General features: G+C 38.2%; 1 protein-coding gene across 1 annotated transcript in view; it reads left to right on the top strand.

The window, feature by feature from the left end:
• Positions 1-15,022, top strand: part of foxj3 (forkhead box J3) — a 155,435-nt gene extending 140,413 nt beyond the window's left edge. Inside the window, exons 7-12 of the mRNA XM_022682452.2 lie at positions 2,837-3,020; positions 5,659-6,162; positions 8,330-8,431; positions 11,100-11,291; positions 12,280-12,378; positions 13,109-15,022. Coding sequence (XP_022538173.2) covers positions 2,837-3,020; positions 5,659-6,162; positions 8,330-8,431; positions 11,100-11,291; positions 12,280-12,378; positions 13,109-13,221 — 1,194 coding nt within the window. The 3' untranslated portion in view covers positions 13,222-15,022. The remainder of the gene's footprint in view (positions 1-2,836; positions 3,021-5,658; positions 6,163-8,329; positions 8,432-11,099; positions 11,292-12,279; positions 12,379-13,108) is intronic.
• Positions 15,023-18,209: the final 3,187 nt, after the last annotated feature.

Here is an 18,209-nt window from a genome sequence, read left to right as displayed (position 1 = left end):
GGCACTGGTTCCATTCAGACAGCAAGACAGCGAAGGCTAAGTGACGTTTTTTGACATTCTGAATAGAGTTATGAGTTATGAATAGAGTTTTTGTGCAGTAAACTGTGTGTGTGATTCACTCTCCATTACTTTTTATCTATTAGGCTTGTGTTTACTGCAGTCAGGGACACTATACTGCCTTTATTGTACTGTATCTTCACTTTTTTAGACATTAAACATTTCCAAATAATAAAAATAAATGGGCCACTTCAACCTCCTTGGCTATTTTTCAACCATAATCTTGTGCAGGTAAAGCTCAAGGGGTTAAACCAAGAATTGCTCACCAGTAAATGCAAAATGATTTAAAACCAGAACAATGCAAGCGATAAAAAAAACTATGCTTAGATGCTTATTTATAGAACGGATAGTACTAATATCTTAAAAAGTATTCAATTTTATATTTAGGAGATGAATATCATCTCTGTCCAATGAAAAACAAGTATCTCAATATTTGTCAATTTTTATTTTACTACATAATTCAAACAGACAAACTTTCTCTTACTCTGTGGCAAAATTTCTTGATGAATGAACCAATAGAAATACTTAAAAATGACCTAAAATGAACTCTTTTTACATTGACTTCCTTTAAAAGTTGCTGTTTTTTGGAGATACTTGTTTTTCATTGGACAGCGACAATATAAACTTTTTCTTTTTCTAACAGTCGTTTAGCAGTTCAGAATCAATCAATCAATATTTGGTGGAATAACTCTTTATTGATTTTTAATCACAGCTTTTAATCACATCATATGTTCTCCTCAACCAGTCTTACACACTGATTTTTAAGTGTCTTTATGCTTATTCCACACCTGGTGCAAAAATTCAAGCAGTTCAGCTTCCTCTTGATTACGTTCCAGAGGCTTTCAATAAAGCTTCAGGTTCAGAGATTGACCATCAACTTATCCGAAAGTCAGTCAGCAACTGCAGGATGACGTCAAGTGACCTATAAAAAGAATGGCAAGCTGCAGCTGGAGTGAAGTAGAAGGAAATAGAAGGTCTGGTTTAGTCTAATTACTCCCAGTTCGATGTAATTTTTCACTGGGCTCCGAGTGGTCCAGCGGTCTAAGCGCTCTCCACTTTGATCGGGAGATCGCTGGTTTGAATCCTGTTCATGCAGCTTGCCATCAGCTGCCGGAGTCCTGAGAGAGCACAGTTGGTCTTGCTCTCTCTGGGTGGGTACAGTACAGTAGATGACGCTCTCTCTTTTCCCTCATCACTCCTAGGGTGATGTGGATCAGCACAAGTCTGCGTCTGTGAGCTGATGTCTGTGAGCTGCGTCTGTGAGCTGATCAGAACAGAGTCGCTGGGCTTTCTTCCGAGCGTTAGCGCTGTGATGCTACTCAGCAAAAGGGTTTGAAAAGAGGCGGAGTCTTGACATGTATCAAAGGAGGCGTGTGCTAGTCTTCTTAACCCTCCTGGTGTTGGAGCATCACTAGTGATAGAGGGTAGAGTCCTGATGAGTGGGTTAGGTAATAAAAAATAAATTTTTTTTTAGGTAATTTGGAAATAAAAATTGAAATAAAATGATAAAAATGAATTCTTCGGCTGGTATTTTTGAGTTATATTTTTAATCAGAGTGTATATGAGAGCGGTACGGTCTCCTGCAGGTGGTGTTAGTGCAGGAATACGGTGAGAAGCTCTGGTTCTGTTGGTTGGGGACGGTGATGCTGAGCGCTGTAGTCAGCACTGTCATTTCCTATCTCTGCTCCGGTGCGCCGGGTCCGGACTCTGAGTGGGCAGCGCTGGAGTTTAGAGTGTCACGGCCGATTTTATCCAGCGTTGCTAATGTTTCTTTCTTTTCTCCTGTTCCTTCTCTCGTCTTCTCTTTGATATTAAGTGTCCTTGGTTTTATGAAAGGTGCCATATTTATAAAACTGTATAAACAGCTCTGGAAAACATTAAGAGATCACTTTAAAATGATCAGTTTCTCTGATTTTATTATTTATAGCTTTATGTTTGAGTACCTTAAACATTTCTTACAAATTTCAAACAAAAATATTGTCATGTAGATCTTTTATTTGCAGAAATGAGAAGGTCAAAGGTAAAAAAAGAAAGTTCATATTCATTTAGAAACTATACTGATAACAATACTAATGTTTTGAGTTTTTAAGAGTTCAGAAATCAATATATTTTTAAATAACCTTTTATTTATTTTTTATTACACATTTAATTTCATGCATCTTGTCATCTTGATCTCCTCCATCAGTCTTACACACTGCTTTTGAATTATCTTATGCCACTCCTGTTGCAAAAACCCAAAAGCAGTGTGTACGACTTCTTTTGGAGGAGAGTATGATGCCAAGAAACATGAAAGCTGTGTTTAAAATAAATTAAGGGTTTTTCCACCAAATATTGATTGAGTTCTTAACTCTTAATTCATTAGTATTGTTTTTTTTTTCTAAATGAATATGATCTTGTTCTTTTCTGCATTATTTTAGGTCTGAAAACGTTATTTTGTCCATTTCTCATTTTCTATAAATAAACGCTCTAAATGACTATTAATCGAAGTCCAAATTTGGAATTTGAAGAAATGTCTTCAGTAGTTTAGAGAATAAATCAATGATATTCATTCTACTCAAACATTAATGTTGACTATTTTTTTTATTTGTAATAAAATTATCTTTTTGAATCTGCAGTCTAGGCTTAAATGCATATTTATACCCATTTATTCACCTTATAATTATATTTTAATGGAGATTTTGTAAATATTTTCAATCTTTTTTTCAAGTTTCACTCTATTGATTATAAAACTGATCATAAGGTTTAATAATAAATATATTTTTGTGTTTATTTCCTGCAGGTGACGAGTCATCCCGAGCCGGTGTCTCAGTCTCTGAGTCTACAGCAGCAGCAGCAGCAGCAGCAGCCCCAGTACAGCATCCCCGAGAGAGACAAGCAGCTCCTCTTCTCCGACTTCGAAGATCTCAGTGCCTCCTTCCGCAGCCTTTACAAGTCTGTCTTTGAGCAGTCCTTCAGCCAACAGGGTGAGAGTCCTGCTGCCGATATTACCCTGCGGTATTACCCTGCTGCAACACCTCACCATCACACCAAGCAGAGCGCTAAATATCTTCAGTATCTTCAGTTTATTTAGTTTATTCAAGATTTGTCATATCTTATACAGCAGTGCAGTGTAGACAAATGCTTTAGCTTTTTAATATAATAGCTAGCATACTAACATTAGTGGCGAGCTAGCTGCGCTACCGAGGAGAGAACTAAGGTTAGCAGAGAGCTAGCTAACATTAGCAGCGATACAATACAATAAATTATTTTCTCTCAAAGAAACTGTGACTACATTTAGGGGTCTTAAATTTTATTTATTGAGGTCTTAAAAAGCATTAATTTTGACTTTTAAAAAAGTGCAAGAACTCGTTATATTATATAATAGTTTTAGTTGATTTTGTTTGTTTGTTTGTTTTACTGTCCATGTCTGCACTGATGTTTTAATAATTGTATGGTCATGAAAAAAATCATGGAAATTTATTGGTTAAAAAAAAACGTCTATGAACCCAGTTTATTACAGGGTTCCTGCGGGTCCTTAAAAAGTCTTGAATTAAAATCCTGGTAATTAAGGGCCTAAATTGTCTTAAATTTACTGGAAGTTTGCTGTAGGTATTACATTTTCAGACGCTGTGTTTAATGCCAGTGGGTAAACACAGTGGCCCACCGTGAACATTTACTTTGGGAAATGAACTAAGGTTAGCGGAGAGCTAGCTAACATTAGTACAGAGCTAGCTAGCATACTTACGTTAGCATCGAGCTATCTACATTACCGAGGAGAGAACTAAGGTTAGCAGAGAGCTAGCTAACATTAGCGTTGAGTTAGCTACCTTACCAAGAAGGGAATTTATGTTAGCGTAGAGCTAGCTAGCATACTGTCTTTACCGGCCAGCGAGTTAGCTAAGCTACCAGGAAGAGAACTAAGGTTAGCGAAGTTTCCAATACGATACATTTGCTCCCAGTTCGCTCATTAAATTATATTTATCGAGGTGTTAAAAAGCACTAAATTCAACTTGTAAAACGTTGTAAGAACCTATTATATAATATTATAGTTTTAATTGATTATTTTAGATTTATTGTCCATGTCTTATAGATGTTTTATAGATCGTATTGGTCGTGAAAATTTGCCTTGAGAACATGGAAAAGTCATGGAAAATAATAATGGAACTTTACTGTTTTATTACTGCAGTTCTGGCCTTTGCAGCTCTTTTCAGGAGTGAAAACCTTTTGTTTATAATCTGATTTGACTGATGTACTTGTGAAAAGCACTTGACAGGCCGCGGGTTTGTGCAGGCGGTGGAGTCGCCCCGAATCGGCGCTCACGCTTAGCCTACTTTCCCCCAAATCAAATCAAACCTGTTCCATGTTAATGTTTTCAGAGTGGCGCCTCTCCTTTAATCTATCATCTATGTTTCATTAGTTGAAAGTTGTTACCTTTTTTTTTTAGGTGCATAAAAGTGAAATCTCTTAGTCAGACAAGCTCGAGCAATTAAAGCGCTCGGAATAAAGCCGGCGAGAGGATTTCACACCCCGCTGCCGGAGACACTGAGCTAATTCACCGGCTTTGATAATAGGTAATGAGCTGGCATTATTATTCAGGGGGGCTGCCGGCTAATTGCTTTCTGTACTCTGCCGGCCCGGACAATGGGCTTTCTCCAGCGATAAGAGATGCCCCTCCGTCACCCTGCAGATGAGTGTTCTCTGGCGATTGCGGTGGCGCCGGCCCCGGAGCCGGCTCTAAAAGCACTCCACTGAAATAGGTTTAGTGTGCCAACAGCGTGATGGACAGCAGCCTCTTAAGACCAGCAGGCTGGTCTGTGTGTGTTTAAGGGTCTGAACGATATGAAAACGCTCACGATTCAATAAAGTGTAATGAAATAATGATCACTTACTGTATAAATATATACAGTATATACAAAAAAAAATAAGAGCTCTTAAAAACGATGAGTTTCTTTGATTTTACCAAATTGAAAATTAAAAACCTCTGGAATATAATCAAGAGGAGGATGGATGATCACAAACCATCAAACCACCAAACTGAACTGCTTGAATTTTTACACCAGGAGTAAAGCAGCATAAAGTTATCCAAAAGCAGTGTGTAAGACTGGTGGAGGAGGAGAACATGATGCCAAGATGCATGAAATTAAAACTGTGATTAAAAACCAGGGTTATTCCACCAAATATTGATTTATGAACTTTTTTTATTTCAACTTTTTTATTTTTTGCTGCAAATAAATGCTCTCAAACTCCTCTCCTATGCATCCGCTAATAATGATCCCCCCCTCATCCAAACTTTACACTTTACAGTCAGACAATAACCCTTCTCCTGTCAAGTGCCAAACTCAGACTTGTCAAATCAGATTATCTGACGGAGAAACATGATTGGTCTCTCCAGTGAACACGCCCCCATTGCCCCCATGCCCCCAGATGTATTGGGAACAGGAGCATTTAGATTTTAGGGTTGATACATGGTTTAGGGTGTAGGTTTTGTTGAGCATCTATGAGACACCTACCTTATCCAAGTAAAGTGTTATTCTAAGGAAACCCGTACGAAATATGGTGCTAACGATTTTTTTGGTCCCACCCCTGATCAGGTGTGTGTGTGTGTGTGTGTGTGTTTCTCAGGTTTGATGGGCATGCCGTCGGAGTCGTCTCAGCAGACACACACCTCCTGCTCCTACCAGCACTCCCCCAGCAGCACCATCAGCACCATCAGCACACACTCCCACAACAACCAGAACAGCATCTCCAACTCCCACCCCAACAGCATCCCGACCAGCGGCAGCCAGGTGCCCCTCACCCACCCCCACAACTCCCCCCACGCCCAGCACCTGCCCCAGCACGGCCCCCACGCCCAGCACCCGCACGCCCAGCACTCCCAGCACAGCCAGCACCCGCACACACAGCACACGCCGCACGGCCAGCACGGTCCTCACGGGCAGCACCAGCCCCATACCCAGCACTCCCAGCACTCCCAACACTCCCAACACACTCAACACTCTCAACACACCCAACACACCCAACACACTCCGCACTCCCAGCAGCCCCAACAACACCAACAGCACCAACAGCACCAGAACCTCTCGCACCAGCCCCATCCAGCCCAGCAACAGATGCCCTGCAGCACCGGTAAGAACTCAACTTTCCTCTTTCTCTCTTTCTCTCTTTTTCTCAGTTCCATCCTCCTCTCCATCTCTCTCTCATGGTGCGCATCCACTGACACTTAAGCCCCGACACATCCCATTCATTTCAGTGGAGAGAGCCGCCACACGCCACGGTGCATGCTGGGTTGCGTTGCGCTGAGCTGAGCGCAGCCCCGCCCTCCGTCCAGCCAATCGGGGAACAGCTGGCTGCCACGCCACACACAGATGAGCCTCACACACCACAGAACAGCTGCCTTTCAAACACTGAAAAGAGGCTAAAAATGGCAGAATATGGATTTATACAACTATAGATCACAGTGAGGTTTACTAAAAGTGTAAAATCTTAAACTTATGATTGACTACATCTCTCTCCATCCCTCTCCATCCATCTTCATCTCTCTCCATCTCTTTCTATCCCTTTCCATCGCGCTCCATCAATGTCTCTTCATCTCTCTCCCCATCCATCTCAATCTTTTTCCATCTCTGTCCATCTCTTGTCTTTCTCTTCATCCATCTCTCTCCTCATTCCTCTCCATCGCTCTCCCACCTCTCTCTACATTCCTCTCCATATGTCCATCCATCTCTCTCACCGTCTCTCTAACCGTCTCTCTACATGTCTATCTATTCCTCTCTATCCGCCTCCATCCTACTTTGTCTCTCCATCTCTTTTCATCTCCATCTCTAGCCATTCCTCTCTCCATCTCCCTCTCCTCATCTTTCATCTCCCTCTTCATCTTTTCCCATCCCTATACGTTTTCTCTTTCTCTCTCTCCATCCCTATCCTCATCTCTTTCCATATCTCTCTCTAACTCCATCCATCTCTCTCCATCTCTCTCTCCATTTCTCTCTCCACCTCTCTCCATCTCTCTCTCCACCTCTCTCATCCCTCTCTCCATCTCTCCGTGTGGGTGACTCCCCGTCAGGCTGTTGTATCCAGGCTGCTTTTAATGGTCGTTTGTTTTAGATGTAAAAACTGTACTGCAGCTCAGGGGCTGCGGACAGTAAATCACCGTCTGATTTATGCTCTTTACTTTAATGAGAACAAAGCAAATACAGCAAATAATTCCTCACACACTCACACTCACTCCAAGCGGGGAGGTTTAGCGCAGAGCTCTGGCTCCCCCTGCTGGAGAGACTACAGAACTTCCTGTCCTCTTTTCTCCAAGGTCGTTACAGGAATACACAAGTGTTTCCCAACCCGGCCTGTCTCTCCTTCATCTGCGTCTGCCATCTATTACCATTACACACAATCATTCCAGCACTTTCATCTGTTTCTGGAAGAGAGAATGAAACATCCTATTACAGCAGGGCGGTATTGACTTATTTCAGACTGTCATACTGTATTAAAACATTACCGTGGTATACTGAATTACAGAGGCAGGGAAGTTCTGTGTTTACGGGGCTAAAATACAATCAAATTCTGGGTTATATTTAAACTGAAAAATAGTCAAATACAAAATTGAGTTTGTTTTCAGACTACATGAACACTGCACACACTGAGGCCCAACTTTAGTGTGTCTTTGCTATCGTAACGACAGGAAAAGTACACAAGCCTTGCGCGTCTCGAAATGCAAAGCAAAACTCATGCACTAATTCTCTCTTAATTAATCATGGGTGTGATTAATTAATTTTGGGATAAACCAATCAGCATGTCTCAGTCTTGTTCATCATTCTCTTTAAGAGTAGATCAGGTGAGCTCTGACTTTGGTGTATTGCTATTGTAACGGTGCAGCTACCTGGACGTGTTCAACAAACTCTTCTCAGCAGAGGAAACTGAGCTGCTGGTTGACGCTGTGAAGGAGCTCCAGCAGCTCATTTACGGGAACAGCAATGTTATTTTATTTACTATTCTGTTTATTGTTGATGTAAAAGTTGGGTTTGTGCTGCTGTGTGTTCATGTGTGTGTAATAAGTGGGGGTGTACGCTCGGCTCGGCACGGCGCCTGTGTTATCGAGATAGCGATGAACGTCTGACTGTTGGCGTCTGTCTAGGTTGTATTCAGTCAGTGGAGCTCCTGTGTTTTCTGTTACCAAGATAAACAAGCAAAACTCCAGAAATGTACCTGAACACACCTCATTTCCAGAACACCACGCCCATCAGTGTAGATATATTCAGATATATTTTCTGATGTCTGTCTGTCTCTCTGTCTGCAGGTTTGCCGAACGACTGGTACCCAAACCTGGATACACTGAAAGAGAGCTGTCGCATTGCCAGCAGCTACAACTGGGCCGATGTGGACCTCTCACCATTTCAAGGTGCTGTTAGATAAACTCCTCCACATTTACCCACATTAAACTTTAATCTGAGTCACGGTTCAGACAGAAATCTGTAATTTAGTTTTGCATTAATACGATTTAAAGCTGTCATTTATATCAGAGCGTGTCAGAAAAAACATAATGCAAGTTTTACAACTTTAAAAAATTTCATTTAACTGCTTCTGTGTAAAAACCTGGAAGATTAACATGTCTTGGCTGATGAACTTTATATTAGTATAAGAGACATAAATCATGTGATAAATCACAGTTTATTCATCACATACTTAGTCCTATACTGCACAATTAGCTGTGAAATGCTATGGTGACTGTACTAAAGATAAAAATGTACTAGTGCTACTATCTCTAAAAATTTAAATATCATTGAATTATTAAACATTATTTCAGTAATTCAGTTTTTAAAAAACTCAAATATTATATCGATGTATTAAACAGAGTGATCTATTTTTTTAAGTAAATTTGGCTTACAGCCAATACAAAAATAAAAAAAAATCAGTGTCTCATAAAATTAGAATACTATATAAAACCATTTGGAATTTTTGCAGTGTTGGCGGTTTGCCATGTCCTGCTGGAAAATGAAATTCGCATCTCCGTAAAAGTTGTCAGTATTCGCTCTTATTTACTAAACTTCAGTTTTATATGATTATTGATGTATAATTTGAGACACAATACCTCGTTTCTCTCCTGCAACCTGCAGCGCTTTAGGGACCGTAGGATAAATATTAAACAAAATGAACAATGAAGAATTCTGTTAAACTTTTTCAAAATGTGACAACGTGATGTCAAACAGCAAAAATTACAAAACAAAGACATGTACACGTGTTTTGTTGTTTTGACATCAAAAGGTCACTTTTTAATAAAGTTAAAATATTTATTCATTACTCATTTTGTCCTGTATTTTTCCCACGGTCCCTAAAGCATTGAACATTGCTGGAGATAGACACAGTGCAATAAATGTGCATTTAAGTGGGTTTAAATAGGTTTAAATGGGTTTAAATAGGTTTAAATAATTACATTATCGACTTATCGAACAATAAATGGACATGACCTCAATAATATTTGATAATCCTTCTGTTTATTTGAATGTTTGTTCACACATATAACAGAGAACAGTATTTTAGCTGTATGGTGTAAAGAAAAGAGTATACATTTCCCAAACTGTAATGATTTAAAATGTTGTTGTATTTAAAGGGGTATAAATGCTTTGTATAAATGTCAGTGACCTTTAAATGGTCTTAAAATGACAATAATATCGTTTAGCGCAATAATTTCTGAGATGATATATCGTCCACAAAAAAATGCTATCATGACAGGCCTATGTGTATAACCCAAATCAGTGTATTATAACTTGAATAAGATTGTAATGTGCTCATGATTATGATTATGATGGGAAATTAATGAACACACAGAAAAAGCTTAAAAGCCTGGCGTTTGGAAACTTGTCCTCCCCCCCCCCAATAACAGAACCATCGCCAATCAGCAGTGGGTTTGAAGCAGATTAAAAATGCGGTGCCTTTTTAAGCGTTTAATTACTCGGCACTGTTGTGCTCAGTGGGTCACAGGGTTTATCCAATTATGTTATAAAATTGCGAGGTAGGGTTTAATTGGATATCACAGAGAAAGGTTACTTATAAAATTAAATCATTTTAACAAGGATAAAAGACGTGTTTCACCCGCCTCGTGGCATTTCATGTTCCTTCTACATGTGCTGCTTTCATCCCCACGCTTCTGCTGCTTATGCGCCTCGTAGAATGTAAATTAGAATAGCAGGAAATGACTTTGATTGGCTGAATTGCAGAGAAAGTGTGAATAGATTAATCAGCTGTGGCTGGATTGGTGACAGCATGTGATGAATTAATGTTGGCCAATATGTTTTATATATATATATATATAGATAGATAGATAGATAGATAGATAGATAGATAGATAGATAGATAGGGTGAGTTTTTAGTGAAGTTTCTCCAGCACTAAGGCTGGAGCAGCAGCATTAGCATTAGCCGCTAATTTGCCCTAGCTCAGCATTAGCTCTTTCGCCGTTAATAGGCAAGTATATTGTACCGAAGTCTGAACCACTAGCTGATATCGCCCTGGGATACCAGAACACTCAGTGTATCCAAAAATTAGTGTGTAAGACTGGTGGAGGAGAACATGCCAAGATGCATGAAAACTGATTAAATTCTTTGCATTATTTGAGGTCTGAAAGCTCTGCATCTTTTTTGTTATTTCAGCAAATAAATGCTCTAAATGAGAATATTTTTATTTGGAATTTGGGAGAAATGTTGTCTGTAGTTTATAGAATAAAACAACAATGTTCATTTTACTCAAACCTAAACCTATAAATAGTAAAATCAGAGAAACTGATTCAGAAACTGAAGTGTTTTCTTATTTTTTTCCAGAGCTGTATTGTTGTTTATTACAGACATGAAACAACATTAATATTTATACCCAATTACTAGAACTTAATTTAAGACTGAAAGCATTTATTTTTAGTCTTGAAGCGCAGTGAGAGCATACTTTATGAAATATTAGTAGAATTAATTCTAATCAGTAGTAACTGGGGTGAATGAGTTTCTGGGTAGTGTATCAGTGTATTTGCGCTCCTCTAGCTCCCGCCCCTTTGTTGATAATTTTCTTTTTTATCTTTCTGTAGGTTTGAGGGAGAGTATGCGGCAGGCAGAGCTGAATAACTGGTCTCTGGAGCCGACCCAAATCGCAGACCTCTGCTCCTCCATCAACCAGTTTTTTGCCCGCACTGGAGTCATCCAGCCACAGGGGGCAGTGCAGTCTCCTGTCTGTCACAGCACCATGCACTCCAACAAGCCCAGCCAGCACATCAATACAGGTGCTCACAGATTTAGCTCTGATTACAGGTGATAGATCAGGTCCGATCAGATCAGTTGGGGGAAAATCGTTGCATAAGGTCTCTAATGTAGTTCATCAGCCAAGACCTGCTTAATCTCCACACGCAGAATAAAACCTGTACGATATATTGATACAGTAATCACATCACAGGACACACAATGTCTTGTGAAACATCAAAAATGTACATTTTTACAATACTAAAGAAGTTTAGCTCTTTTATGTTGTTGTTGTTTACAGGAGATAGATAGTACATACATTATATGATTTATTTTATTGCATTATTAATATTATGAGACATGACAGATCATTTGCCAGACTGACTTCTGGCAAAATCTGGTGAAAAAGTTCAGTACCAGTCAAAAATTTGGGCAATTAACTGGAACATGTAAGGAATCATGTAGTAACTTGAAAGTGTTAAACAAACCTAAATAATACTCTGTAAAGCATTAAGATGCTCTTATATAGGGAGCTGATAATATGCGGTTTCTCATAAACTTGCAACAGAGGTGTCTTAACTTCCTGGGGTGGTCCTGATGAGTGCCAGTTTCATCATTATAACTTTTTTGATGGTCTATACCATCACCATCTTTTCACAATTTGACAACTGATGGTTTGGACTTTCGGGTGTTAAAAAAAACACAATGACACAATGCCATATATATTTTACCATCACAACATATATATATATATATATCAGATATATATATCGCAGAACAACAAAACGCTTGTAACAAAAATATCAGTTTTTTCCAATATTGTCACGTCTACGCCAGTTTGTGTAAACAGAATAGAGTCTAGTTATAGACTTTCATATATGACATATATAGAAAAGTCTAGAATGTGTCTGAAAAACAGGCCCTAAAACTCGTTTAGCATAAATATAATTTCTTTATTTTTTGAAGTAGACCTGTTTATGTAATGTCTCTCTCTCTCTCTCTGTGTTAATGACTCTTTATTCCTGTTTTTAGGAAATATGTATATGGACTCGAGACAGACCATGTCCTCTATGATGGGTCCTCCGGGATATCCACACATGCCTATGAGCAGCGCGGGGAACGCCATGACAGGTTACTCTCTCTCTCCACCTCTCTCTCTCCCTCTTAATCTCTCTCTCTCTCTCTCTTTCACCATTATTTAGTATGAACACAGTTATGTATTAGTGATAGAGTACAGCTTCAACATCAAACAGAAAGGAAAAAGATGTGACGGTAAAATGGACAGCAGCAGTGAGTGAGGGTTTCAGTGGTAGAAAAAAATAGAAAACAGAGCTCATAAATATTGGAACTGATGTGTTTTGTCCAATAGTATTAGAAGACTCTATTGCAGCCATGCAGTTTTCCTAATGAATGAGCCGAATGCAGCTGCAGCTTAAATAGAAAAATAATAAAATGAATATAAGTTGCAGTATGGACTTCTGAGATTCTGACGAGGATGAAACCGAAACTGCACGTGAAGCGCTGCTTTGTCTGTGTTGATATCTCAAATCAAAACAAATACAATTTATTTGTATGTTGTCACAAAGCAGCTTCACAGAAATGTGATCACAGGACAGAGAAACATAGAAAATACAGAATACAGAACCCCCAGTGAGAATACAAACTCCCTCAGAGCTGCAGGAGGAACCTTGGGAGGACCAAGACTCATATATTCAGGGGGACCATCCTACCACTGATCAAACAGCTTTTATATGAATATTAAAAAGGCATTATACATCTAACACAGGTGTAATATATTAAGATGAATAGCAGCATCAGTAATGGAAGTATTATTGTTTTTTATGTGTGTTTGTTTCCTCAGGTCATCACCCGCAGATGAACCAGCAGCACATGATGGCTACCGGGAACTTTCAGATGCGGCGCATGCCCGCCGAGGACATCCAGGACGACTTCGACTGGGACTCCATCGTCTAGCGCTCGCCGCCAGGGAGAAGAGTGGTGCAGGAAAACGAGAGAGAGAGAAAGAGAGAGAGAGAAGCGTGGAGGAGGAGAAGAAGAAGAAGAAAGAGAGAGTGTATGTGAAAGAGAATAGAGAGAGAGAAAATAGAGAGGGCTAGTCCCCAGCTGTCTGCACGCCCCGAGGCAGGAGGCAGATCGATACCGGGAGCTTCAAAAAATAAATGAATAAATAAATAAATAAAAAAAGAAAATAAGAAGAGGAAACGAGTGCAGGTGACGTTTTGAAACGAGCTGAAAGAGACTCCTGTTGTCGTGGTGTTTTTAGGAAATTAAAGAAAAAACAAAGAAACAAAAAAAAAAAAAGTTACTTTGAAGACAATCACATTTACACTAGGACATGTTTAAGTGATTGCTTTCGCGCTCGTCCCCGAAACGGGAACGTGTGCGCTCATGTTCATGTTAAATGTAAAACCCAACCCCCTTATCTGTGGCAAAACCCCCTCCTCCTCCTCCTCCCCCCCTCCTTTACTGTGTCCCAACAAAAACTGCCTTTCTGCAAATCTGCTCGTAGGCCAAGCTCTTCCCTGCCCTTTAACTGTTGTGTGAGTTTTTACATTTTTATTTTTCTCTGTTTTTGCTTCATTTTATTTGGTTTTATTTGGGTGGGAGTGATATGTTTTGGCTTGTTCTCTCTCCTCTCTTGGCTCTCATTCGTCGTGTGATGATTCCCTCTTTTCGTACAGGTAATAAAACAAAGGCAGGCTTTTTCAGGGAACGTCACTCAGCCGGTGCGAGTGCTGCCCTCTGCTGGCTCGGTCCATCTCTGTGAATTCTGGTGCTCCACACGTCACCTGAGCCCTTACTCTGTAAAGATCTGCTTTCCCTGATGTGGATTAAGCCTTAAAACTGGTTTTTAATCTTGTTTTAGATTTTAATCTGCATCTTTGAAAAACAGACAAAAGTGTTCATGAAGCACCCGACTCAAATCTCACGGATCTCACGGATCTCACGTGCTCACGAAACGTTTAAACAGTTCAACAACATGAACGAGTACGGCTCATAAAGCATTTGTAAATTGAACCACATTACCTGCAGTATTTGTATTTACCTGTGTATCTCTGCAGTCCGTGATGTATCATACTCTGCCTGTCTCTTAACGGTGTGTAAAGCGCTGGGGAATGAATGATGATGACGGTGCATCAGGAGGTGACGGACTCAAATCTCTAAAAATCTAAATATTCTGTTCATTTTACTGTAGTATTAATCAATCAATCAATCAGTCAATTAATGAATGAATGAATCATCCATTCATTTATTCAATCAATTAATTAATCAATCAATTAATCAATCAAGTGTTTCACACTCGTCTCTCGCTCCACGTCTGCATGACTGTCTACAGCTTTTGTTTTTTGTTTGTTTCTTTCTTTCTTTCTTTGTTCGTTCGTTTTCTACAGTCTCGCGTTTGCCATCGCAGCGTGCCGCTCGAGCTAGCCTCATGTTTACACAGCCTTCCATTCGACTAAGAATGGAGTGATCTGATAATTCTATACTATATATTATCACAATATCACAATATTTATATTGAGTGAGCCATTTAGTTAATTGGTTAACTGGTTAATTAATTTAGTTTAAAAGCTCAATAATGCACAAAAAAAAAAAAAAAAAAACAACAACATGATTTTCCCTAGTGCAGTTTTCTGGCTACTGCACTTGCGCAGATCTCCACATCGAGAATAGCGTTCGCCCTTTAGCACACTGGCCCTCTCCCACTTGCAGAATTACCATCAAAATTAATGGCTCTTTTTTTTTTTTTTTTGAAAGATAGGACTTTATCCTAAAAAAAAAAAAAGCCACATTGAGCTTTTTACAGAACAGACATTGGTTAATTTGGTTTAATATAGCGGCGACTTGCTGTTGCTAAGTCTTTATATCTTAAAAAAAAAGCGTTTAAAAGCTCAGTAATGCACAAAAAAACACGATTTTCCTTCTTGTTCTGGCTGCTGCGCTTGTGCAGATCTCCATATCGAGCGGAGCTTTTTGTTTGTGTATCTTTTTTTGTTTGTTTGTGTATTTCCTACAGTCTCTTTCATTTGCAGCCTGCCGTTTAAACAGTCATTTGATGTCACAATATGGTGTATTATCACAATATAATGTTAAATTGCCCATGATAATAATATTACCGTATTTTTCACATTATAAGTCGCACCAGATCATAAGGCGCACTATCAGTAAACATCTATTTTCATACATAAGGTACATGAAATTGCACTGGATTAAAAGTTGCATTATGCGACACTAGTAAGGAACAGGGGTGTCGCCCCTAATGTTTTTCTTCTAATTCAGCTAAATTCTTGCTAAATTTAATTTAGTTCTCTTACAGCGAAACTAATTCGCTTAGTGCTATTGGCAGGTAATGCTAATGATGTTCCAGGAGTGCTAGCCGAGGTTAACAGCAGGCTGCAGGCCAGTAATACTCACCTCTGAATGGAAAGACGAAAGAGCTAGCTCTTACGCTGTTCACGGCTAATGCTAATACTGCTCCAAAAAGCTAGAGCTTAGCCCGGTTAACAGGGAATGCTAATCGTTAGTGGTAACTCTAATACTGCTTCAGCTGTGCTAGCCGTGGTTAGCAGAAGGCTGCAGGCTGACAATACCCATCTCTGAATATTATTTTTTCTATCATCTAGCTCTTAGCGCAGTTAGCGGCTAATGCTAAAACTGCAGCCAAAGAGCAGAAGCTTGGCGCAGTTAGCGGGGAATGCTATGCTGCTCCAGCAGTGCTAGCCGGGTTTAGCAGCAGTCTACAGGCTGATAATGAATTGAAAGGCTAACATTGAAGGATTTATTATAGTGCGAAAAATACGGTAATTTTAACGTTTACATAACGTTAGTATTCGCCTACAACGTTGTTTATGTTTTCAAACCATTCCTGGAACATTATTTCTGTAACGTTACAGGCTAACCCTCCTAGAAAATGATTTTCTTTTTAAAACGTTGTTTAAACGTTTTTATAATGTTCTCTGTTCGCTGGATAGTTTAGCGAATGTTCATTTACTCGTCTAGAACAGCGGCGTTTTGTGCTTCTGCGTTTTTCATTTAGGGCTATTGATTATGATCACAATCTTCAGTTATTGAGTATCTATACTAATGAGCACAAATGGAACTGGTCAGGTGGAGGTTAGAGTAAAGATCAGCTCTGTAGGATCGATCGTATTGATCGTATTGATTGATTGATTAGGGTAAAGCACAGCGGTAAATGCAGTCAGTGGACGGAATTTCAGGGTAAAGCACAGCGAATCAGCTCAAAGTTAAAGCCATAGACCTTTAGTCTCTTATCTCCTCGACCAATCGGTGCGGCACGGCTCGCTTATACTTCGTTTGATGAAAGAATGAATAAATAAATGATTCTTTAATAATCAATAATCATTATTCTTAATGGAAATGGAATTGCATATCATCGTAACTCGTTATCATGAGTTATCTGGACTAAAGTTTGTTCGACAATCATGTTTTTACACTTTTCACAATTTCAGTATTACAGTATTGATACTTCAGTTTTATAATATTTTAAGATTGTTTTAACTTATATAAACACAGACACAGTCTTACGCAGGGTTCGGGTGCCCTGGTGAAATTAGTGAAGTTAGTAAAATTAGCTGAATTAGTGAAAAGATGTGTTTTTTGGAATATAAAGAATAGCGTTAATATTTTCGGCACATTTTACATAAAGTTTTTGCTTGTATTTGCTAAATTGCACAAATTAGAAAACAATTTTAGAAACAAAATGATTTTAAATCATGCAAATAAACAGTAATTATGTATTATTATGTAAGTGTTAATTTGGTAACACTTTGGTATAACAAGGGAAAGGAATTGGTATGGTAGCACTTATACTTTACATATTGCTAATAAGTGGGTAATAATATGCTAATATTAATGTATTTATCTATAAATTGAATTTGAATTTCCTACCTGTAATTGTGGAGGAAAAAGCTTCATAATGATTGAGTAATAATGTAATAATATTAAGGTAACAAATTGTATTTACACATGAATTAATTGACCCTTTTGTATTTGTTACTAAATAATAAATCAGTAATGGTAAAAGTAACAGATCAGTATCAAGTAAATAATTAAATGGCAATATTATTGTAACAATTTGTATTTATTTTTAATTATTTTCCAGTTTTCTAGTTGCTACTTTATAACAAATCAGAACAAGTATGTGCCGGTAATTAATTTGTAAGATTATGGAAACGTACTAATATTCTTCTTACTTATTACTTCTAGTTCTTTCTGGATAATAAGTTATATTTTAATGATACTTTGTAAAATATATATTCAAAACCCTTTATTCACATAATAAATTATGTGCATATTTTCTGCTCATTAGAAAATTTTAATATTTTGATTTCTGATTTTAGTGATAGTCAGAAAACAAAAAGTAAATTAATGGTAAGAAGTAGTACTTACCCTAAATGAAGTAAAAAAAAAAAAATATATATATATATATATAGTAATCATCCAAAAAACAATCTAATATCTTTGTAAAAAAAACATTTTTTAACAGAATTAAGACGCTAGATTTACTATTTTCTTTCTGATTACCACTACAATCACAATCTTTTAATTGTTTTGGAGCTATTACCTCTACAATTACTGATTTATTAATTAGTTAGTAACATGTACAAAATGTATATTTAATTTATAGATAAATACAACTTGTTTCCATAATTTTATCATATTATTACCAACCTATTAGTGATCTATAAAGTGCTACTGAATTAACAGTACTTATAATGGCAGTAATAAACATGGTTTAATGTATTATTAAAAGCAATCAGTCTCAGTGTCTCTTATTATTATTATTAGACAGTATTTAAGACATTATTAAACATGCTTATGAATGTTAATGTTAGTAATGAATTGAGACATTTGTTTAACACTTAACTGGTGTTAAAAATGAATCGTTTATTGAGACGTTCTGTAGTAAATTGATGTAC

This window comes from Astyanax mexicanus, chromosome 24 (genome assembly GCF_023375975.1).
Source record: "Astyanax mexicanus isolate ESR-SI-001 chromosome 24, AstMex3_surface, whole genome shotgun sequence".
Lineage (NCBI taxonomy): Eukaryota > Metazoa > Chordata > Actinopteri > Characiformes > Acestrorhamphidae > Astyanax > Astyanax mexicanus.
The sequence above is the reverse complement of the archived record's forward strand: the minus strand, read 5'-3'. Positions and strand labels throughout refer to the sequence as shown.